Source organism: Callospermophilus lateralis, chromosome 3, assembly GCF_048772815.1.
Source record: "Callospermophilus lateralis isolate mCalLat2 chromosome 3, mCalLat2.hap1, whole genome shotgun sequence".
Lineage (NCBI taxonomy): Eukaryota > Metazoa > Chordata > Mammalia > Rodentia > Sciuridae > Callospermophilus > Callospermophilus lateralis.
The window spans coordinates 26,823,201-26,843,546 of record NC_135307.1 but is presented as its reverse complement, the minus strand read 5'-3'; the positions used below and the strand labels follow the sequence as shown (position 1 = coordinate 26,843,546).

At 44.0% G+C, this 20,346-nt stretch overlaps 1 protein-coding gene across 2 annotated transcripts in view; it reads right to left on the bottom strand.

Annotated features, from left to right (window-relative positions):
- Pomt2 (protein O-mannosyltransferase 2) overlaps positions 1-20,346 on the bottom strand; it is a 39,607-nt gene that overhangs the window by 12,037 nt on the left and 7,224 nt on the right. The window contains exons 2-11 of one of the 2 annotated variants that reach the window (XM_076849798.1): positions 19,644-19,728; positions 17,653-17,757; positions 16,099-16,207; positions 14,336-14,444; positions 12,762-12,921; positions 11,372-11,478; positions 10,664-10,746; positions 7,760-7,869; positions 3,789-3,855; positions 1,289-1,361 (exon numbers count right to left, since the gene is read on the bottom strand). In XM_076849798.1, coding sequence (XP_076705913.1) covers positions 1,289-1,361; positions 3,789-3,855; positions 7,760-7,869; positions 10,664-10,746; positions 11,372-11,478; positions 12,762-12,921; positions 14,336-14,444; positions 16,099-16,207; positions 17,653-17,757; positions 19,644-19,728 — 1,008 coding nt within the window. The remainder of the gene's footprint in view (positions 1-1,288; positions 1,362-3,788; positions 3,856-7,759; positions 7,870-10,663; positions 10,747-11,371; positions 11,479-12,761; positions 12,922-14,335; positions 14,445-16,098; positions 16,208-17,652; positions 17,758-19,643; positions 19,729-20,346) is intronic. The other variant, XM_076849800.1, reaches the window with a different exon arrangement.

The following is a 20,346-nucleotide window of genomic DNA, read 5'->3' as shown; positions in this document are numbered from 1 at the left end:
TCATTATAAAATTTTTGAAAGTTTGCAAAAATAAAATTTATGATCATAAAAATTTAAAGGATGTAAAATCCAACTGACAAGAGAGAAACTACTGGCAATTGCTTTCGTGTGTGTGTGTGTGTATGTGTGAGTGTGTGTGTGTGTGCACGCACGCATGCATGTATCATCCCTGATTTCTTAAAAATCTATATCTAATCATTTCTATGTATGAAATTTTTGCAAGGCTGCTTCTGCTATTATTTTTCTTTGTTTTTACACATAGTGCTCTATTTCCTTGAGTGATTTATTTTTGTGTATATTTATGTATTTTGAATACACTGTTGCTAGAAAACCATTTATGGGAACAGATTGCAGTGTCTTTTCCAAAGGAGAATTTGCATTTAGCCAGTCTAAGGTCACGTTCATTAAATTCATTGCTTGAATGATTTTGAGACCACCCAGGTGACATGATCACCCACATGAAGATCAACTGGTAGTTACTTCTCAGGAACTGCCCAATCCTCAATACTCTGCTGGGTACCAAAGTCACTCTTCCTGGGGACAAGTGAATAGTAGATTTACCCTTAGCCTATGCCTCTTAGGGTTCCAGATTTGGGGTAACATCACTTAATTTTGTTTTTTGATATGCTGGAAATTGAACCCAGGGCCTCATATTAGGCAAGTGCTCTATCACTGAGCTACATCCTTAACCTAAAAAATTTACCACTTTGGAAGAGACTAGAACTTTGACTTTCAAACCTTTCTCAAGGGGTAGTCAAAATAAAAGATCAAAATGAAAGACCAAAACTCAGAACTAGAGGATCAAGGTGAAGCGCCTTCAGGGCCCTACTTATTTTTCTGGATTCCATCTTTAACTTAGATTTTGGCCCAGGAAGTCTTTAATATCTTGTCAGCTATTTTATGCTTTTAAAAAGTAGTTTTTATATTTTCCCAGCATTTTTAGTCACTTCAGTGAGAACACTAGTGAAATAAATGAGCTTGTCATACTCTCAGAATTTGATGCTTACGTTTTCTAAAAGTGGCCAATTAAGAGGAAGTTTTGGACAACTCAAACTTTTTCTCCCAGGAAAAGGGAAACTGAAAGATGCCCTCAGAGGTCAAAGCTCCCCAGAGCCAACGCAGGCAGCGGCTGACCCGCCTTATGCCTTACCTTCGTAGCTGGTTCTTCTCATTCTAGCACCACAGCTTCACTCCCTGACTACAGCCTCAGCCAAACCTGACTTTCCTGTATTTTATTTCGTAAAAAATTCCTATCCCACTCATTACCTAAAGAGTAAGTTCACTTAACTCTTTGTGTTCCAGTCGAACGATGTCTCCATGTCTCACGAACTCCACTGGGAATGAAGGGTCTAGGGGATCTGCTGAGAAGAAACAAGCATTGATACGGGTCATTCACTCACCAGGCCAGTATCAACGGAGGGCCCGCAGAAAAGCAGTGCCAGAGGTACTAAGAGTACCGTGGGACCAAAGAATAGGGAGCCCAATCGCCTCAGATGATCAGAGAAGGACGTCCGAGAGATCATGCTTGAAAACACTCTTAAAGGTGAGAATTTCACCAGGTGAACAAGTCAGGGAAAGACACAGAGCTATGAAAGAACAAACTCATGTGACCAACAGCAGGTGGCTTCATGTAGTTAGAAGTGTAGGCAGGCAGGGAGTGGGCACAGGAGACAGGGTGGAATGAGTGGTGCCATGCTGTGTACAGACAAGCCAGGTAACGTGGCCTTCATCTGGCAGGCCTTTATCTGAAGCCCCCACGGGAACTTAGGCTGGGAAGCTAAATAACAAGATTTTCTTTTATAAGTAATAAAATAGTCTTCCAAAAATTAATTCCATGAAAATCACCATCTCTCTTCAAAATCAAATCTTATCTCTGATAATAGACTTGCTAAGTGTGAGGTGAAGAAAATGATGAAATGATGAAAGAAAAGGACTACTTCTGTGTCATGTGGAAATGAAGACTGATCAGGATCTGGAAAGGCCATAAGGAAAAGGCACTGGCAGTCATCAGAGCAATATAGACTGTACTCTTGCAAATTTCTGTTCCACACAGTGAAACCAATACTCTATGAATAGCTCAAGGTCAGGAAAGATAAATTTGCCAATGCAAATTACTGGCTCTCAAGAGAATTAGAGAACTTGACTGCACAGATGCCCATTGCTCAGCTCCCCTTTAGGGACTCCTAAGATTAATTAGCAAGATGACAAATCAAGGAAGTCAATAGAGAGGGAAGTTTTATTTCATATAGGCAGTGGGGGGGGGGCATTTACATTCATCAACACAAAGACCTTAGGCTATTAAGTTCCCAGAAAATCCTTAGTTGTTTAGTCGAAATGGAATAAGACACGAGGGATGTCCAAAAGATTTGGTTCAGATCCACATGTATGGTCTTTCCTCCTAACTCTTTACTGTGGACCAATTATGTTGGCCTGATGCATCAAAACACAATCAATGGCCAGGCGCGGTGGTACATCACTGTAATCTCAATGGCTAGGGAGGCTGGGGCAGGAGGATCACAAGTTCAAAGCCAGCCTCAGCAAAAAGCATGGCACTAATAAGCAACTCAGTGAGACCCTGTCTCTAAATAAAACACAAAATAGGGGGTGCTGGGCCTGTAGCTCAGTGGTAAAGCACTTGCCTCACTTGTGTGAGGAACTGGGTTCGATCCTCAGCACCACATAAAAAATAAAGATACTGTGTGCCCATCTACAACTAAAAAAAACATTTAAAAAAATACAAAATAGAGGATGTGGCTCAGTGGCTGAGTCCTGCTGAGTTCAATCCCTGGTACCAAAAAAACAAAACAAAACAAAACACACACACACACACACACACACACACACACACTCACTCACTCTCTCTCTCTCTCTCTCTCTCTCTCTCTACTAGTATTATAAGAATACAAATTATGGTGTCATTTTTTATTATTGAGGATATAAATATATAGGATGCAAAGATAGTGGTTGTATATGACATGTTTCTAGTCTAAAAAACTGAGGCAATAAAAGGAGAGAGAAAAAGAAAATGGATTTAGATGAGCAGCTGCCCATTTTTCCACAAAGGCTCATGAGCAGCTGGCCAAGAACAGGCTACACAGATGTTGTCTGCTGAGTTACAGGGAATGCCTGTGACACAGGACATTGACATGAGGATGGGCTCAGAAGGCACCACAAATATGCCCTCTGTTCTAAGCTGTGGCTGAAGGCAGCCTGCAGGTAGCTAGTTACCGGACCAAAGAGAGGAAGAGCCAACTATAGCTTACTCTGGCCCTAAAGCCTGGAGGGCTCCATTTGGAGCTACTCTGCCCAGACCTTGAGGCAGATCAGCAGGCTTCCAGTGCTAACCCAGGCACCTGCCTAGACTAGCCCAGCAGAGAGCTGGCAGGTGGGGTCTGCACAGCTTGGTGTGCTCTATATTAGAAATGAGAGCAGCTGCCAGGTACCCTGGCTTGGGGCTGGCTACTCACCAGCTTCTGGTGTGGCATTCTCAGGTAACCTCTTCCTAGATGAAGTCTGAGCCCTGTCCCTGCTCAATGACTTCAAAATAACAGTGCTACAAGTGTTTATCTGTTTTACTCACTGCTTATCCCCTGCGCCTACAACTGTGTTTAAAAACACAGTAGAAGCTCAATTGATAACTGCTGAAAGAATAATTGAGATCAGTAAAGATGCTGTCAAAGATGCTTGGGGAAGCCCATCTCAGTACCATTTTCTGCAAGCAAGAAAAATGTTGAAGACTCAGAGGAAGTAATAATAATACAAGAAGCACCCATTCCCAAGCACATTACCTGAGTTTGTATTGTGTTTCTTGATGATCCACAAGTTGTTGTAGTCCTTGTGCAAATACGTGGTGACCTGGATGGGAGTGGGACAGAGGAAGAGGTGGGAAGCGAATACCATCACTATAACAGAACTGGCCAGGACAATCCTCAGCAAACCAGCACATTACCTGAGTCTCTTTCAGAATCTCCCAGTCAGCAACCCAAGTGCCATGTTTCCCAACAGACTCAGGGGCAGCATTGCTGAGTGAGATTCTTCTCCTTCCTTCTGGATTCAGAGGCCCTGTCCCTCCAGAACATTTGAATTCATTTTTGTATATCATTCTGTGTGTTATCATTAAAGTCCTATCCTTCTAGAGGGAGGAACTATGATTCCTTGTATAACAGTCTCCAGCACAGATGAGTACATTTTAAAAAGGAATTCATAGCTGAGTACGGTGGTACACATCTGTAATCGTAGCAATTCGGGAGGCTGAGGCAGCAGGATCACAAGTTTGAGGCTAGCCTCAGCAATATAGTGAGACCCTGTCTCACAATAAAAAATAAAAAGGGCTAGGGATGTGGCTGAGTGGTTGAAGTACTCCTGGGTTCAATCTCTGGTACCAAGAAAAAAAATGCACAAAAGTAATTCATACCATGCCTCAAACTTTATAAGTAAAAATTCCATGCCATTGTATTTTCTATAATATAGACAAATGAAACCAAAAAGCTCCATAAATATCTCATCCTAGAGTCATGGCCATTTTGTACACAATGATTTTAGTGTGAGCGCTCACATGCACATTTATAATGCTGCAGCTAATCTAACAATAATATGGAAATAGTATAAATATCTAATAATAGAGGAAGAGTTAACATGACACTATGTCTATGGGATAGAACACTATACACCCACAAAAAATCTTTCAAAGTGTTTTTTCAGTAGGATGGGAAAAGGCTCAAGAAATGGTGATGCTGAAGATAACTATCATTTATCACCAGACTGTTCTAAGCAATGGACAAATCTTACCTTGTTTAATCATTATTATAACTCTATGCCGTAGGTGCTATGGCATTCTCCATGTTACTTACGAGGAAACAGACTGAAACATTGGTTCAGCATAGTCACAGAGTTTATGCATTAGGAAGATAGGATTGAAATCAGGTAACTAACTCCAAAGTTCCCAAGACAGAGATTAAACCCATACAATTATACCAACTACGTAAACAAGTACAGACACACCCGGAAATGATTGAAATACAGGCATTTCTTTTATAATGAGAGCTTTTATAACCCCAGTTGGATACAACATGATCACTTTACTTGCAAAGAAATACGGAGCTAGAATTTATGAAAAAAAATATTTGCATGAATTAAGGCGGCTTTTGCTTTGTTCCTCAGAAAAAAAGTAATGATAATGATAGTAAGAACTTACAAGAGGCTAAAAGTTTTGTTGGTAACAAATTAAGTCATACAGAGACCATCCAGCTTGGATTTGCTCATGGGTATCAAGGTTCTCTAGGGCTCACACACATAATCCATGGCTGTGTGTGGTAGGGAATGCTTTTTATTTGTTTCTTTTTACAAAAACCATTAGCATTAAAATTCCTGCAAGAAAAAAAGATCTCTTTATTGTGAGTATAGTTCCTGGCCCTTTTCCCATTGAAACATTTGTTTCATAGTGGATTTTATTTTTTTTTATGACATGAGATTTCCTAGGAACCTAGTTATCCAATTATAGCAGAATACTATATATCAAAATATTTGAATAAATACAGATCTGGGATATGTACAGCTTTTGTTTCCTTTTTTATGCTTTTCCATATTTCTCAATTTTATTTTAGAAATGTTATGCTTTAAAAACATTTTAAAATTTGAGATCTAGAGACATTAACAAGACGTTAAACTGAAGGGCAGGTTACTTAGTCCAATCCCCTCAGCTTCAGATGAAGCAATAGGTGGAGAATGGCTAAGTGATCCTGTAAAGACCAAGCCAGATCTCTTGCTCCGTGCCCCAACGCGTTCTCTCTACACCACTGCTATGGCTTGAATCTGGAATGTCCCCCTAAAGCTCATGTGTTGAAGCCTTGGCCCCTAGTGCAGCCATATCCAGAGGTGGGGTTTCAGGGAAGTGACGGATCATGAGGACTCCGAGATCATCAGTGGATTAATCTGTAGATAGGTGAATGGACCCTGGGAGGAGGCAGAAACTGCAGGCAAGTGGGGCATGGCTGGAGAAAGTAGATCACTGGGAGTGTGTCCTTGGGGACTGTATCTTATCCCTGGTCCCTTTCCCTACCCACCCCTACTTCTTGGCCGCCATGAGCTGAGAAGCTTTCCTCCACCATGCCCTCCTACCCATGATGTTCTGCCTCACCTCAGGCCCAGACCAATGGAGCCAGCCATTGACTATGGACTGGAACCTCTGAAACCAGGAACCAAAAGAAACCTTTCCTCCTCCGAGTTGTCTGCATCAGGTATTTTGGTGACAGCAACAAAAAGCTGACTAACACAACTGCCACCATGGTTTCACACCTACACATGTGGGCTCCAAGTATGCAACACCAGCTTAATAGGGTCTTTCAGAATGTGGCCCTTCTCTCCCTTGGCACAGTATAGATGTTTCTGGCCACAACATCTGTAACTTCATTACCTTCTACATGACATCTGCAGTAGGGTATCAACACGGAATGACATAGCTATGGTTTTCTGCCCTGGCTGGGGATTAGAAATATGTGGGGAGCTTAACACCAAAACAAAAATGCACAATGAATGCCCCACCCCCACCTCGAACAATTAAACTGGAATCTCTGTGGTACAGCCCAAGGGTCAGAATATTTTAAGAACTCTCCAGTTGATTCTAAAGTGCAGCCAAGTTATGGGGGACCACTTGTTCAGAGAAAAGTAGAGAATCAGGAATGAGAAAAATGATCCCAATACCTTGGGTCAACTTTCTAGTAACTAAAAAAGAAAAGATAATAAAGCACTTTGAGTAGTAAATTGTTTTGCAAAGTGAAGAAATTGGTTATTTTGTAGGAAGAGAATTTCATTTGCAAGCTACTCGGAGTAACAGCCTCCACTTCCCATCTCCCATTTGCTCCTTAAGTCACTGCCTCTGAAACTTCTGCTCTCACCCCTCCTCCGTCACAGGCCTCTTCTGCCACCAGAGGCCCCCCTCTCGGGCCTCACCCTTTCTGATGTCCGGCAGCAGCTGCACCACTGGTTCTCTCCTCTTTCTGGAGACCTCCCTCTCTTCCTGGCACTCTCCTCTACTCTTCCTCTTACCTCCCCATTCTCTCCTTCCTTCTTGGCCTCTACTACTGGCTCCGTTCTATGCAGCTTTGAACATTGCCTTAAATGATGGACCCTCACCAGGGTCCCTTCATGGGCCCCCTCCTGAACTCTTTTGGGCAATGTTCCCTGTGTTAACGCCCACATGCTGCACGCTCCTGGGATAAGCCTCAAACCTAAAACACACAAACTGGCGCTCCTATCCCCACAGCCAGCCTTCCTCCCCCTCCCTTCCTGACTCTGTGACACAGCATCAACACACATGCACCAGGGCGTGCAAACTACACACCTGGGAACAGCTCTTGGCCATCGCACCTATGAAGTGTTTCCTGAATCAATTCCCGCCTGTGCCCCCTGCTCTCTTTGCCTCTAGTCACTACCCTCTTTCATAATCATCGCTTCCAAACTATTCCTCATCATCTATCCCATTCCCGCTACAGTTTTCTTCCTATCCTTCTAACCTAGCTATCAAACAATTTCTTGACATCATTTAACAACTTCCATGCCTTCCCAGTGTCTATGGAAGAGACAACAGAGGCCTCCTCTCGTCTGGCTCCACCAAACTTTCCAATATCCCTGCTCTCCCTCTTGGAACCGTTTCAATCAGGGAAAATGACATGAACAAAGGACGAGAAGAAAGTGAATGGCAGTCCCATCACGGCAAACCACTCAGCTTTGCTGCAGAATGAGTCCACAGAAGCCCACTCACCTGCTGCTGGCGGGCACCCACGCCCTCGGGATACAGGTGCCTGTGCGAGTGCAGATAACCAATGGCCATCCGGAAGTTCTTCACAGTGATCACAGAGCCGTAGGCCAGGTCTGGGAGGAAGGGAGACAGAAGATGGAAGAGCAGCACTGTGTGAGCCTTCTAGGAGCAAAACATCAAGGACCAAGAGATGGGAAGAAGTACGCCCTCCCAACTTCCAATGAAAAGGGACATCACTACAGAGGGTGCACAGGACTCCTGCACCCTCTACAAGACTCTGCAGGGCCTGGGGCTGCCTGACACAGGCACAGCTGCCTTCTCACCCCCATAGGACCAACTCCAGAGGGACTTCCCACTGGGTCTCACATGTGCCCTGCCCTCCCCATCCTCCTGAGCACTTCATAAGCAGCTGGGTGTTGACACTGTCATTTTCAAAGCACTATTACAATAGCAAGTACATGGTCAAGGCTTGCACATGTATTCAATGGAATAAAAAAGAAGCATTTCATGTCTTTGTCTCGAACGTTCTCCAACACATAACATTATGACAGATTGTGCCTTTTGAATCTAGTAGCATGTGAAATAACTGTTCAGTGATGCTTTGGATTTTTGAACTGTGAATAAAAACACTGTAAAATAAACTGCTTCCCCAAGAGCATCCCCTCCTCCTACTGAGAAGTCTCTTTTCCTTATTTTGGTCCCTCTTCTCAATCCCCTGTCATCTGGCTGCCCCGCCATTCACCACTGCACTCAAACAGGTCCCTCACTCCACCTACTCATTCAGTCCTTCATCAGCATGTGCTGGTTACACAGAAGATCCTAAGGTAGAGGAGGCTGACCATAGCCCTGAAAGAGCCCTGTCTAAAGAGCAGACAGCTTCACACATTGACAAGTACAGGGCAAACAGGAAGCTCTCCAGCAAAGGTGTGATAACATGTGACCTGGTAGGAGCCCAGAGCAGGCTAGGATGAATTCTTTCCCAAGCAGTAAAAAGAGGACCACCTAATAGAAGTGATAACAGCTAAGCCAGGGCTTTTAAATAACAAGTGGGAATTTGCTAAACTCCATAGCTCCGTTTTCCTAATTTCTCATGTAGGTTAACACCTCTGTCCCTGCACACCTTTGCTTCTTGAAAGACTCTGTTCCCCTTTCTTAATTCCACATCCCTTCACAGACTGGTCCTCTGCAGACCTTCTCCCATTCCTCTTCCTCTTGTACTTCCTGGTGATTGTTCTCTTTCTCTTTTGAGCTTCCATACAGATCACAGTCACTGCTACAGCATCAATTCCCCTCTGCTTGGCTGGTTTCTCTTTGAACGCATCAGCCCAAGCCCACTGGCCTCACTGCGGATTTCTGCTCAAAAGTCAACCCCTTGGATATCTGCCCTTCTGTTATGGGCTGATATGAGGCGTCCCCCCAAAAAGCTAACATGTAAGAGAAAGCAGGAATGTCCAGAGGTGGAAATGATTAGATTAAGGCAATTGTGACCTAATCAGTGGATTAATCCATTTGGTGTATTTTTTTAAAAATTTGAATGGCCTACTGGGTGGTAACCATAGGCAGGTGGGGTGTGGCTGAAGGAGGTAGGTCACTGGGGGCACGCCCTTGAGGATTATATTTTGACCCTGGTATTTCGCACTCTCTCTACTTCTTGGCTGCCATGAGCTGAGCAGCCTTCCTCCACCGTGCCCTTCTTCCATGATGTTCTTCCTCACCTCAGGCCAGAGCAGTGGAGTCAGCCAACCACGCACTGAAACTTCTGAAACCCAGATTAAGCTTTTCCTCCTCTAAGTTGTTCTTGTCAAGTGGCAAAAACCTGACCACACACTTCCAAACCAACTTTTTCTCCTGCCTACTTCTCATTCCTTCCACAGTCTTAGAGGGCCCACTGTGCCCTGGGCCCTGTGTAAGGGACTAAAGAGACCAAAACGAGTAAGACATAGTCCCTACCTCCAAGAAGCAGTCACCTGCACTCAAGTCCTCAGTGACATATTTCTTCCATGTCCAGTCTTCCTTGCATGTTCTCATTTGCCTCCCCTGTGGCTGTCACCATCACACCAAGTTCATGTCCCTGTTCCTAGAGGACATCCCCTGTCTCTGATCCCGTACCCTCCCCAGCCATCCTACCCTTCCAGTCGTGTCATCTCCCAGCCATGCAGCCTTGCTGATCTTCCTCCAGCAGCTCTCTGACACCTCATCGAACATCTCAAACCCTCACAATGTGGGTCCAACACACTTTCACAAACTTACATTCCAGTACCTTTCAGCACACAACCTGGGCCTAGAGCTTCACCCCGTCCTCAGCTTTGATCATGCCATCGCTTCAAACTGACATGGCCCCTTCCTCTCCTGTTCACTGACTGAAAGCTCCCCACCCCTCCAGGGCCCAACTCCAAGTCAACCCACTCTATGCAGCACAGATCCACTCGAGCTGCCCAGCAGCAGTGACCTCTCATTCCCTCCAATTCCAGCACTCTGGGTTCCCTTTTAGTGCTCAGAACATACTGATTACTCGGCCTTACTGTGTGGAGCCCTCTACCCCAGGCACTGTCTCTGGAGGGTGAGTGCCTGTGAATGACCCATCTGTGAACAATCAAGTGGATGGAGTCTCACTGCAGCGGAAACAACAGCTGTCCCTAGAGGCCTTGTTCTGTCACCAAATTCTCTCTCACTAGCCTTCCCACAGAGCTGGTTCTGACAGCCACAAAGAAGTTACTTGTTAGGGTCAAATAGCAAGGGAGCACATCCTGACGTGCTCTCTTGAGAATGTGTAACAGCCTACTAGTCTTGGCTCACTCTGCCATCTTGGAGCTAAAATAACTCAAGCTTGATCAGACTTGTCTTTTCCAATTCAATTCCCAGGAAATGGCTCTGCCCTTCCTCTGTGCAGAGACCCAGAACACTCACGTTCAGGGATGGAAGCGTTATAAAGGTTGTTCCCTGAAAGCCGGGCCTGGAAGGCGGAACTGAAGAAGCCATCACCAGGACCACTGTGAGAGAGGAAGAGGAAAGAGGTTGATGGAGTGAAAATGGTGATTTCCCAGGAGGCCTTAGTTAATTTAAAAGAAATAGAATTAGACTGGCAGTGTGATATCATGGGACAGTTGTGGGTGACGAAGTCAGAAAAACTGGGTCCAATCCCAACTCAGCCACAACATCAGTCAGCTGGATGACTTAGGCAATATAACTAACCTTGCCTAGCCTGAGCTCATTTATAAATTGGAAATTTTAAAAAACAAAAGAACTCACAAATGATTATGATTAAATGAGATCATGGATACAAAATGCTAAACACAGTTCCTGGGAACTGTTGCTGCTGGCATTTAATTATTATTATCCTCACCCCCACTACACCCCCTTATAAACCCATTTTTGATAAGGTCAAGGGCCTCTATTAGAGATAAAAAGAAACTTGGCTATTAAGAAATTTTTATTCCTGGCCTTTCCAAGCCCTTGGGACACCCAAAGGAGAGAATATGGGGGCAAAGAAATAGGAAAACCCCTGCCCCCCACCCACCATCCTAACCACAGCCCTAGGAAATCATGCAGCTCACTCATGGTCTTAGGAGCCAGGGGAAGATCAAAAGCAAGATGCCAGAAGGGCTCTGGCTGTACCTTTTATTCAGCACTGTGATGTGAACAGCAAAAATGGCCACGTAGAGCGCCAGGGGCAGCACTATAAGGCACAGGATGCGAGCAGTCAGGTGTTTTCCCACAGTCACCTGCAACAGAGGCCAGTGCAGGGTAAGGGCATGTGGGACCCCATTATTCTTTATACCTTCCGTGGCATTACATAAGTGTTTTTAATGTATAAGCCATAACCATAAAAAAGGCCAAAAGGAAAGAAGAGTAAGTGGAAACCCTAAACCTTTCTTTCTATAACCCACCCACCTCCAAACCCTGTTCTCGCTGCACCTCCAGACCCTGCACCAGGACCCTGGACTGCTACAGACAAGGTGCAGCCACTGCACACCAAGACCCTCCATCGTGTATCACACTGGACCCCCTGCACTTTTCCAATATTGCCTGGACTGTGCCAGCCCCACCACTTAGCCAGCTGTCCTCTGCCCAAACTCCAGCCTTGGCTTCCTTCCAGAGGCCTCCTGGAGCACCTGCGACTGGGGTGGTGCCCTCCTCTATGCGCTCACAGCACTTACCAACTGGCCTATAGTGCCCGATTACTTCTCTCCCTCTCCTCTCTTTGGATTCCAGAGGGCAGAAACTATGTTTCAGCTATCTGTACCTTCCTAGCATCTCACCTTCAGTGGATAGTGTCTATGTATTTTCTGAATGAATAATTAGTTTGCTGAGAGTTGGGTTCAGAGGTGATGGAGAAGCACCTGCAGCAAAGTAGTTGAGGCCTGGATTCAGCCTACTTAAGTATGAGCCCAGGTCTCCCTATGACTACCTGTATGACCATGGGAAAGCCATGACCTCTTTAGTTCTCCATTTATTCATTTGTAAAACCAGGGTGATAACTACTCAACTCATAGAATTGTTATGAGGGGTAAATGATGTAATGAAAGTAAGGCATTTCTCATAGTACAAGCACTAAATCAGCCCTTTATAAATGATGATATTATACTAAGCCCTAAATGCCTTCCCAGCCTCCCTATGTGAAGACCTGGATCCGAAAGGAGAAACTGGGAGTTCAGAAAGTCATTCTATCCATTTTAACTGAGGTCTCAAGTAGTCAGTATCTGCCACACACTTGACACGAGCCCAGCTGGACAGATACCCCGGATGGGTAGTTGTAGAACATTTAGAAGACATTACAGGAACAAATGCCAAAAGAGAATGTGAAGGGTGTTAGTCCATCCTCTTCTTTATGCCGCTCCAGCTCTCACATCAGGCCCACTCCCTGATGCCCTGCTGTCTACAGAGGGCAGTTGAGTCTAGTCCAGCTGGGGCCCAGGCCACAGTGGCTCCCTAACCTGTGGCAGGGGCAGACCACTGGGAATGATGCTGGGGAGCAAAGACATTCTACAAGCACTTGGGTTCTCACCAATGAAAGACTGAGGTCTCCAAAGAGGTGCCAAAGGTCTGAAATGGTGTTCAACCCCACCTGCACGATGATAAAGAGGCCAACAAACTTGACCCCTAAAGCACCAGCAAGACTGATGCCAGTCAGGCTGAGCCAGGACCACCAGGAGGCAGAGAAAGGCCTGGAAACCAAGACACAAACGTTTAGTTTGGCAGCTAGAACCAAGCTCAAAAACAAGAGCAGCAGTGGGACAAAGCTAGGGCTCAGAGAGGCTGTGCTGCGCCCTGAGCCTTGGGTGAGGAGGCCCAACTCCATGGATGTGGTCTGTGAAATCCCTAAACTGCAGACAAACCAGTGTGAGAGTGAGCAGGGTATTTTTTTAGCAAGATGGTCCAGGGTAGTCCTGGCCAAGTGTAGGGCATAAGATACACAGTAAGCTTTTTTCACTAGAAACCAACCAAGCAGAATTAAAGGAAAATCCAAAGAAGTCCACAGGATTCTGTCATCTGGGGACCTGTGAAAGTCAGCATTTATTGAGTGCTTACTATGCGTCAGGCACCATTCAAGTCCTATACTCATATGAACTCTTCTCTCCACAACCCCATGAGGGGGTTTTAATACACAAGAACATCAAGGTACAGAGAGGTTAAGAAATACAGCCAACAAGCAGTAGAATCTGGTATTTAGTTCCAATGTTGATGCTCTTAACCATTTTGTTGGCTGAAGCCAATGCCTCAGTACCTCTGCATCTTCATACCTCCAGTCCTTAGCATAGTACCCAGTGCATAGTATCCATTCAAGAAACGGCACATGGAAACAGGGGTGGTACAAACAGAAGATAACTCAAAGCCAGAGTAAGCTGATAGGCACTGGCTCAGGTGTGATTAGCATAATGTGGCTTAATGAGTCTGGCCATGGGTGAAACATGCTGACTTCTGGAAAAGCCTAGGAGGGGCCAGTTCTTTTGTTTGAATAGAACTCCCTGGGAGTTCTATTCTACTCTCTTGAGACAGAAGGATGATCTAGAAAAGATTATTTTGCAAGTAGATCAGATCAGCTTTAGAACTGACCAGGGCCTGAAAGGATCCTCTTGTCTGGTATAGAACATTCATCATTAGGTCAGGACTGGATACATGCCCTGAGGGTAGGGAAACAATTCTGGCAGCATCTACCCTGGTGCCCCACTCCCAGGATGGAGAATTGAAGGATACATTGTCCTACATTTCTTAACCAGCCTTGGTGCTAAATGCATGCTCAGCAGAGTGAGGGAAGCTATTAGGACTCTTCTATAACATCCATAAACCCCTACCCACTGTACCCGCACTGAAAACCTAGTAATAATGTTCTTTAAAAAGATAATTACATTTTCTCAATTTTACATCGAGCAAATATAAAAGCATTTATAAACAATTTTTAAATGTATTTATATTATCTCTAATGGATGATCTAAATTTAAAAACAAACAAATGAAAAGTATGCTTTCTTAAACTCAGCTTCAAGACAAGTCCTTTGGGCACCCACTCTTGTCTGGCTCTTATCAAACTTCTGGGGCTGCCAGTTTCTGACCCTCCCCTCCTAAAGATAGTGTTTCTGACCTGTCAGCGCAGGAGTTGTACTTGACCATGCTCAGCATGGCAGCCATGATGAAGAACATCAGGATGGGGTCAAGGAGGATGTACTGGGACAGAGTGAGGCATCCTGTGTCTGAAAAACATGAACTCACAGGTCAAAATGCAGTCAAGACAGGGATCCCCCTGAAAACCAAAAGCCCCAACAGTAGAAATCAGTCTCCCTTGCCTAATTGCCATGAGCATTTGGGCAGGCAAGACTGGTTGGGCCACTGAGTCACCACGGGATCAACAGAGAGGTAGGAGGCCATAGCTCTGGGGCATACAAAACCCCATGATGAGAAGCAATATCTGATACTGCCTCTAGGCCCTCAGCCCAAAGAGGATTATGTCATATACTCACTACAGCCCTGAGACAAGTCTTCCCCATTTCCACCACCAAAAAAAGGTCTGCCACCTTGCTCACACAGATGTAAGATAAATATATCTGTGAAAGAATCTTAGCATTTTATACAAAATTGCTGTTAGGGATTGATTCCCCATATAGGTGTCAGAGTGGGGGGTTTTTTTGTTATTGTTTTTTTAACTTACCTCTCATTACATCACGCCTCTGCTTAAACCTTCCAATGTCTTCACATTTCACACAGACTAACAAATTCTCATGATGGCTACCAAAGACTGCATATCTGCCTCCCTGTCTAACCTGTTCATCTCCACACTCTGCCTCACTCACTCCACCCTCGCCACAACAACCTTTTCTGTTGTTCCTTGATTCCACTAAGCCTGGCCCCTATGTGAACACTCTTCCCTCAAAATTCTGCATGACCCTATCCTTCAGTTCACTCAGGTCTGCCAGTACTACCTTCCCAGGGAGTTCTCCACCACCCACCCTACCTAAACAGTACTGACCTCCATTACTCTAGCCTTAGTCTACATTGCACTGACTACTTAAGATGTTCTACTAGTTCACTTGCTTATTTATCTGTCCCTCTGAAGAGTAAACTCCACAACAGCAATGTTTCCTCAGTATATTCATGGAGGCCAAGCTAAATGGCCTGGCATAGGGGAGGTGCTTGAGAAATAGGAGTTGATGACAAATGAAGAAATGAATTTATGACAAATAACTGAAGAAGATATTAAAGATACCAGGAAAAAGCCACCAGTCCTCTATAGAAAGATGCTATAATCTTGAAATACATCCATCAAAAACAAAGGTATATACCTGTCAAGACTAACCCCTAAAATATTCACCTAAATTGGTCTGGACTTCCTTAAATATTAACCAAGTCTTGAATTCACTTTCAGAAGAACAAAGCTAGCAACAAGATTGACTTCTACAATTCTCAACTTATCCACGTAAGGAACCACACAAAATATTTAAGTTTCTACTGCTGTCTCCTGCCACACAACTACTTTTGCCTTTGCATTTAGTTGTGATTAGTTTAGGGAATGCAAATTAATCTGCGTATTAATCTAAGAGAAGCAAAATTGAAATATAAGCTTCCTTTAAACATACACACATGTTCAAAGACAAATTTGTCTTATTGTCCAAATTCAAATGCAGACTTGGAGAGAGTCTCCCATGCCAACACTTCCCTCCATTAATATAAAGGCTCGCTACACAGAAGTACTTACATATGTATTACTAGTGAATAAAATGAAATTGGCAATATATTTTACCCCATTCTAAAATTACTTAAGAACTGGGCCCACAGATGGGATGCTGGTATGTACTGAGCCTCACAGTGTGGCAGTCCCCTTCCCAGAACACATGGGACGAAACAACTTACCAAAAGTGAGAAGGGCGGCAGTGAGCAGTGCTGCTGGGAACGACTTGGACAGATCCAACACAGTGAGGTAAGCAAAGGGGACCAGCCAGGAACCAAGGAACGCACAGAACTGTGGAGGGAACACAGTGGCTGTCAGACAAGGTATGATAACCATTAGGGGCCTACTTGTTGTACCTACCATGGAACAAACAAATGTTTGAAGACAGAGGACACTGATGAAAGGATGACTTTGGCGACCTAAAAATCAACTAAAAAGCCTATAAATAAGAAAAGGGAGATGTAACAGTGAAGAATCAAATCCAGCAACATATGTGTTTCCAGAATGACACTGCACACTGGCATGGCAGCAGCCAAGTTCAGTCAGGACAGTGACAGGACTGCCTTAGCACTGCTAGCTGGGACCTTGAGAGTCGTGACTTACCTCTACCTCCCCATCACCTGATGGGGAAATAAGAAGTCCTACCACACAGGTTTACTTTGAAGATTAAATGAGCTAAAGGTTTATTACTGCACAGAAAGTACTTGGCAAATATTAGATTCTATCTCAAAACTGTGGGTACAAGTTGAGAAAGACCTCTCTCAAGGTATCTTAATATTTTAGAGAATTCTAATATTACTTCTGTAATATCTCTCCTGATTCTTTTCTTCAATTACAACAGATACCACTCTTTAACCTACAAGATGTACTTTGATTTTGGAAAAAAGATTGCTCAGCACTTTCATATCTATAAGATTGTTTTTTGTTTTGTTGTTGTTACAGTTGTTTATTTAAATCTCCAGACCTCTTTCATCCTCCTACCTGCCTACCAACAGCAAATTGATAAACCCAGAGAAATGGTCAACTCATTTGGGTCTTCACCTTTGTAAACAGAAAATAATATGCCTGAGTGTAAAAGAGAATGAATGAGGCTGTTGAATTTGGCCTTCTCAATTTCCATAGCAAACCCACCGTGAGTCAGGCCTATCTCCAATTATCTCTGCTACAACATGTTCAAGAGTCACTGCAGGACACAATCATTTAAGAACATGAACCTGCAGATAAGGAAAATAAGAAACACTTATTTAATCCTCAGAGTAAATCTGTGAAGTAGGAATTCTTATTTTCATGAATATGCCTGAAATTGTCATGTGCAAAGAAGCAAAAACCTAGTGACAGGGTGTGGGGATGCCAGAATCTTCACAAAAGGCTTGCACAGGTAGGCAGGACCAGAGCAGCTGTGGCTGCAGAGGGGAAGGACATGCCACTGCCAGCGCAGAGGCCAGGGCAGGGATGCAGAGGACTCCTGACTGGGTCCTGGCTGCTCTCCAACCTGAGCTCTGCACACAGGCAGCGCCACAGGTGACAGCGAGTGCTTGCTCCTATGGAATCTGTGTTGTCCATGGCCTCCCTCCCTTCTTCCCACCTTAGTTCTGAGTCGCCTCTCCTCTCCCTGCTGCCTCTATGAGTGCCCCTTTATCTACACCTGCCACCACTCTGGGGCTTCCAACTGTAGCTTTTCTGACCGAGTGTGGGCTCAGGATTCAGTCAGTCCATATAAAGTCAGGAGGACTCACTCCTCTCATTCCCATGTAGCTGTGATGCTCATATTTGTCCCCAGGCTTCTGGAACAAAAAGGTACCATCATATCCACTCAGGTAGCCAGCAAGACCTATCAGCATCTGAGAAAAGAACAAAAAGATGAGAGACCTTGGGACATGATTCCTGTCCCCTGAATTTCCCTCTGGCTGCACCCACAGCCTTTGCCTTCCCTTGACAACTGTCCACAGAGGAGTGGCCAAGATCACATTTTCTCCTGCAGCTGCTGCAGAATAAAGAATTCTCTGTCTGTTGAGCTCACTGTTTGAAACAAATCCTCTCTTGTGTTATGGCAAGTTCTTGGAAAATAGTGTGGACTAAATACTGAGGAAGGAAAAAGTTCCCACAGTGTGAAGGGGCAGGGCCAGTGCGGGGCTCTCACATTCAGCCTTTGTCATTTGTTAGGAAATGGCATCTGTGCAGGGAGATCATGGGCGGACGCTGAATCCCGAGAGATTGGTTTATTGAAAGGAAACCCAAGTTCCAAGTCATGATGAGGAGGGAGAAAAGTGAGCAAGTAGCTACACACCAGGAATAAGGAGAAGGGAAGAAAATAAGAGAGAGGAATGAAGACAGGCATTTCCTTAGGGGAGAAAAGAAAAAAAATGCCAGTTTCCCATCTGCAAATGGAGCTACAATAGCACCTCTTTTATCAGGTTGTCCTGGGTTTACATGAGACAGGACATCACTGCTCTTCTCTATTGTTCTTGTGTTGTAAAGCAGATTACAAGAGGGAAGAGGCATGACATTTTCTATCCTTTCCCAATTTCAAAATAAGCCACTTGTCCTACTTTCTCCACCCCTGCTTCCTGCAGGGACCTTCACCTGGTCTCTAACCTATGCTCTCAAGTGCCCCACGCCCACCTGTCACAGATCACTACTCTCACCCCTGCCCTGCCTTCATCCCAAGCACTGCTTTCTCCAGGATCACGTCACCCTTCAGCATCCTAGCCCTTGTTGTCTAGGATCTGATTCTCCAGCAAGGAGAGGCGCCAGTGTGCACACCAGGGCTGACCCATAGGCCTTCTCAGAGATGCTTGTTTTTAAAAGAGTAAAGGAATCTAATTGTAGAATTTCTAATTTAAAAATACATAAGAGGAACAGGTCAAAGAAAGTGTATGCAGGAGTGGGAGAAGAAAAGAAGTTTTCTTCCATGTGGGCAGTCAGTTCTTCTAAGCTATTTCTGCTTTGTGCAATATACTCCTTCTATTCTTTTATTGTTTTAAAAATTGAAATAAAGTTTTACTTAATATAAAATTCACCACTTTAGCATAACCAATCAGTGGCTTTACATATATTTACAAGGTTGTACAATCATACTAGTAACTAATTCCAGAACACTTCACCACCCAAGAAGAAACCCCATACTTATCTGCAATTGCCCCCTAATCCTCCCTCCCCTCAGACCTGGCAATCTCTAACTGACTTTCAGTCTATATGAATTTGTCTATTTTAGACATTTCATAATATAATATGCAGCCTTTTGTGTCTGGCTTCATATGTTCAGCATGACATTTTCTTTTTTTTCTTTTTTTTAAATACTTTTTGTTCAATGGACCTTTTTATTTATTTATTTATTTATTTTATTTGTATGTGGTGCTGAGAATCGAACTCAGTGCCTCACACATGCTAGGCAAGCACACCACCACTGAGCCACAACCCCAGCCCCTAGCATGACATTTTCAAGGTTCCATGTTGTAGCATGTATCAGAACTTTATTCCTCCTCATGACTCAGTAATATTCCATCGTAGAGATATAACTCATGTGTTTATCTCTCTACTAGTGGAGAGACTCTCTCTTTCTGAGCCCAGAGGATCCCTAAAACCATCCATGATTTCATATGAAAGTTGCTGATCTGGAATGTCAGGGAATTCTGTCAGAAAAGTCTAAAGTCCAAGAATTAAGTCCAACACCTGGCTCTAAGACCTAGGAACCACCCAGATAAAAGCTATTCGCCACGCTGCTCACCTTTCCCAGAGGCGGGTGCACGTCAAAGAAGAAGGTGCGGTTGATATAGTAACTTCCCATTTTTCCAAAGTGAGTCTCATCCCAACTAAAGGAAAAACAGAATGCCTTAATAACACACAGTTAAAAATCACAGTTAAGACTAAAGACAATGAGTTTCAAGCATTAACAAGAAAATGTGGATTTAAAAAAAAATTGTGATACAAGTGATTTGAGAAAGCAGGGCATTAAGGTGGTTATTAACCTTCATTTTGAGAGATAGGAGAAAGGTTAGCAAATATTTATCAACCAGTGACTATAAATTTAAGTTAAATATATACTTATTCAGTATTTTGAGTATTTTATCTATTTATTTTAAAAGGGTAGAGTTGTCCTATATGGGAAGGTTTGTATGTATGAGTTTTCTTCTGAGTCTGTGACCTTATGACTCTAAGACTCTCTGCCACTGAAATGTACATTACATGTACTATGCCATTAGGCAACTGGTCACAGAGAGCCATCATGCCACGACGGCCACAGGACTCTGACTTTTCTCGGCGACTTTGAGATGAGCAACCTGCTGGGCTCTGACTGACCTTGTGGAAAAACTGAGCATTTTTACTACGAACATATATAAAACTAGTCCTCACTGCATAAGTTATTTTATAAGTGAATCTAATATATTTGCTTTTACAAATGTGAAGTTTTGTTCTTCTAAACACCACAT